The 3,882-nt window shown below is 32.4% G+C and overlaps 1 protein-coding gene across 2 annotated transcripts; it reads right to left on the reverse strand.

The window, feature by feature from the left end:
• Window positions 1-1,005: 1,005 nt before the first annotated feature.
• LOC107963935 (transcription factor MYB59) lies at window positions 1,006-2,628 on the reverse strand. 2 transcript variants are annotated; one of them, XM_016900489.2, is made up of 3 exons: window positions 2,374-2,628; window positions 2,172-2,301; window positions 1,006-1,757 (listed from the first exon to the last, which is right to left on the reverse strand). In XM_016900489.2, the coding sequence occupies exons 1-3, from the start codon at window positions 2,429-2,431 to the stop codon at window positions 1,199-1,201; spliced, it is 747 nt and encodes a 248-aa protein (XP_016755978.1). In that variant the 5' UTR covers window positions 2,432-2,628; the 3' UTR covers window positions 1,006-1,198. The 2 variants fall into 2 exon arrangements, with proteins under 2 accessions (XP_016755978.1, XP_016755977.1); XM_016900488.2 differs by having other exon boundaries at window positions 2,406-2,612.
• Window positions 2,629-3,882: the final 1,254 nt, after the last annotated feature.

Consider the following 3,882-nt stretch of genomic DNA (forward strand, 5'->3'; position numbering starts at 1 on the left):
TGGGCTCTTTCATTAGGGCTTTCTATGAATTTTTTAATGAACAAAAAAGGAATATAAAAATAGATTTATCTATGAGTTGGACCTGTTTGAAACCAATTCCAAAAAGTCCAAACCCAAAAATACATTTATATTTAAAAATGTTGTTTATTCTTTATGGAGTTAGGTTAGACCAATTCAAAAATTAAAAATATATTATCCAAATTCAACTCCTTGAGGCACTACTTCCTGAACCATGGATATATGCAGTAGAAGATGCTGTTTCCATCCCATTCCTTATAGTAATAATATTTGTGAGGCAATGAGAAAATGCTGAAGAGTTTGAGAAGTAGAATCTTTTCAATGAATTTATTCCACTTTTTCTCATGAATCAGCTTAGTGCCTACTACCTCTTGTAATGATTGGCAATGCATGCCTTTGTTAAAAAATTAAAATTGCATGTCATTTTCCTCCTTTGATGAAATGATTTTTCTCTTCTTTTTTACCCAATTTTTAATTTATTCAAACACTCATTTTTCCAGTCAAGATAATAATATAACTATTTCCCCACATTTAATTCAGCTATGGTGATACTGCAACTTGCTTTCCCACCATTCACTATAACTAATATATTGTCGCCATTTCCCTTTTCCTGTGCTACATAGCTACCAAGTATCCATATAGTAACTTTATTTATTACTTTGTTGAATAAAATTTAAGTGATAAGAAAAGTTGAATATGATATAAATATATTGATGAAATTTAAACAATTAAAGTGCTAATGAATATTCGATCAACAGAATTAAAGTAGCCATATGCGTATTTTTCATATATAGAGTTATGAGTTTTTTTAATTTATTGAATATTGTGTAAAGCTTATAAGATTCAATTTTAAATGCTTATGCAAATGTGCTTATAAAGTTGAAGTGAGTACTATACATACATCCATGAACTTACAAAGTATATATCCTCTAGGGAGATTTTGAGTACATACAAAGGTACATAGAGGGATTTTAATAGTTACAACTATTTCCAGAACTTATATTTATTGTGCAATAGTATTCATTACATTGGCAACCACAATAACAACATGATATGATTACAGTGACATGCATCATGATGAGGTATGAAAAACCCAGATGTTAGAGTTTCCCTAGGAAATAGTAATGTTACATATACATACATAAGTATATGTATGTATATATGAATAAATAAATGAATGCTAGCCTATCTGGTTAAAAATAGATGTCCCATATTCAAAGCAAGAAATGGACTGACTGAATGGGAGGAACATCTTACTCTCTTCGTCATCCATCTTCCACAGTGAATCCCAGCAGTAATCCAATGAAGGAGACGCCATTGAAGGGCAGAAAATGTTACAACCTTCTTCACTGTAGTTATGAGACAAAGGCTTTATCATGTTTTCTTCAGACATGTCAATATCCTTCCATATGTCATCCATGGAATAGTACCCCTTTTCATCTTTGAAATCTGTACTGCTTTTGTCTCCCAAAGCAGCCATTTTTGGTCCTCCTGTGTCGTAAAAACTGACCTTCCCAGTGCCTGAGAAGGGCAAGGAATCCACGGTGGTGGTAGTAGTAGTAGTAGTAGTAGATGATGATGAAGAAAGAGTGATGGATGATGATGATGATGATGATGGTGACAATGACTTTGGCATATCCTTTTTCTTTTCCTGAGCTTTTTTTCTCATATGAGTCCTCCAGTAGTTCTTGATCTCGTTGTCAGTGCGCCCTGGTAATTTCCGAGCAATTCTTGACCACCTGCATATCATTATCATTTATATACCTATTCATTCCAACTTCATATATATATATACATATATATATATGTTATTTACAACAACCCAACCTAGCAATTCTGGAATTATTAACCTTTTTGAAGGGTTTAAAATATAATTTTTTTCATTTAATCGAGAGTTAAAATTAATTAAATTTATTAATTTTTGAAAGGAGCTGAAAAGTAATCTTCTCATTTAACCAAGAGATCCCTACTTGCCTTGGTTTCACCTGGTAAGTGGCTTTATGTCGACACCAAAGGTCAAGTAAGAGCAACACCGGAGATTAATTTTTTTAAGATGAAAATAAAATTTTAAAATTTTAAAGGAATAATTACAGATTTACAATTTCTAGAGAAATGAAATCATATGATGGTTGAAAGGTGAAGTAAAGTGAAACCTGTTTCCCCATTTGGCATGAAGTTCAAGGACAAGGCGCTGTTCTTGGGGAGACATCTTTTCCCTTTTGAGACCAGGGTGAAGGTAATTAACCCACCGTAACCTGCAACTCTTCCCGGTTCTGTTCAAACCTACAACAAAATGTTCATGTGATTAAAGGGGAGGCTCCTTTCAAAACCTGCCAATCTTCGAGATAATCCTACCTATCGTTTGTCTCCCGCCACAACCTTCAAACCTGAAACTTTGGCTATAAAATCCCATCGCCGGTCCCCGAACAAGTGCACGAAGTTCACCAGAACCGCGTCCTCCTGCTCCGTCCACGGTCCCTTCCGGGTTTCCTCTTGCTCCGCTTTCATGTTTCTTTCTCCTCTAAATCCGTGATGGCAGTAGAATGGTGAGTGCTGGTGTGAAGTTGTGCATTTATAGTGAAAAGCTATATACTTGCCATGGTTCAAGATTCTATGAATTGTCCTTTTTTTGGTTACCATTATTATATGATGATGTTGTGATAGTTTTGCTGTTTGTAATGCGCGCATGCTCATTTGTGATAGCAACCTTGTGGATCTGACGTCACCCACTATATGAACCTCCCGAATATCAAAGTGATATATAGATTGATATGTTGATGTAATTTTCAAATCTTGTTTGCTTTAATCTCCACTGCTACATTACTAGCTTTAGCATATTGAGCCCAAATTAAGTGTTTTTCTTTTCACCAATGGACACTTGGTACATTAAGCTCACATATGAATCATCTCAACTTAGACGATATGGTAAACTTAATGGCTTCTTCAATTCATCTAGAATTGCAAATATAACACTATGGAGAGATATCTAACTTGGTAAATTACGCGTGACCCTGATCAGATTAAATAAGATAAATATGATTCTATAATATTTTAAATTAAATTTAAATTAAAACACGATTTTTTCATTAAAATAAGTTCATTGAGTATTGAATATATATCTATATGATTTAGGTTTAGAAGCTGACATTATCTAATTTGTAATTACAAATTTTCATATATTTAAAAGATTATATTTTATATTCATGCTAATGTATTTTTAAATCTAAGTGTCAAATATAAATTTTTTTTATAAAAATAAAAAGTCCAATAACATAATAGAGTAAAAGGAGGGAAGGTGGCGACGGAAGTCTCTAGGTTCATTTCCCCAACTTTAGTAAAAGCCCTTGATTTTTGAAATAACACGAAATTTATGTCGAGTTACAGGAATTGTCTCTTTAAAAAGCGTTAAGCAAACACTTATAACTCATTTCATCATGCTAATTGAGTTTATAGTGTGTTTTGAGGCATCTAACCATGGAATATGAATGCAGAATTTTGTCACTAGGTTGCAAATTATAGAGTAAAAGAGAAAGACCACTTAAATTATTTTGTAACAATGAATTGCAATCCTTTATTCCAATAAGAGCACATCAAAGTCAAAGTATATAAATATTAAAGTTCGTGGTGGCTAAAGAAATGAATTAGAGTGATTAAGTTTTTATAAATTATATTGGTATAGACACCATGATCAGATTTGCACATTAAAAGACTACAACTCAAGGTCTTTTATGACTATACTGGTCATATGGGTGTAATGTTGTTTAAATATATTCAATTTTAGTGTGGCTTTATAAATTTAATTTTTTTCTATTATAAACACATTTTTTGTTATTTTAGTCTTAAGATATTTTAAGGGTACTTTCT

The sequence above is a fragment of the Gossypium hirsutum genome, chromosome A03, assembly GCF_007990345.1.
Source record: "Gossypium hirsutum isolate 1008001.06 chromosome A03, Gossypium_hirsutum_v2.1, whole genome shotgun sequence".
Taxonomy (NCBI): domain Eukaryota; kingdom Viridiplantae; phylum Streptophyta; class Magnoliopsida; order Malvales; family Malvaceae; genus Gossypium; species Gossypium hirsutum.

Coding starts and splice junctions, on each gene's coding strand:
- LOC107963935 (XM_016900488.2), bottom strand. CDS start 2,526: ATGAAAGCGGAGCAAGAGGAAACCCGGAAGGGACCGTGGACGGAGCAG. Junction 2,302..2,405: donor TTTTATAGCCAAAGTTTCAG/GTTTGAAGGTTG, acceptor ATTTTGTTGTAG/GTTTGAACAGAACCGGGAAG. Junction 1,758..2,171: donor CATGCCAAATGGGGAAACAG/GTTTCACTTTAC, acceptor AATGATATGCAG/GTGGTCAAGAATTGCTCGGA.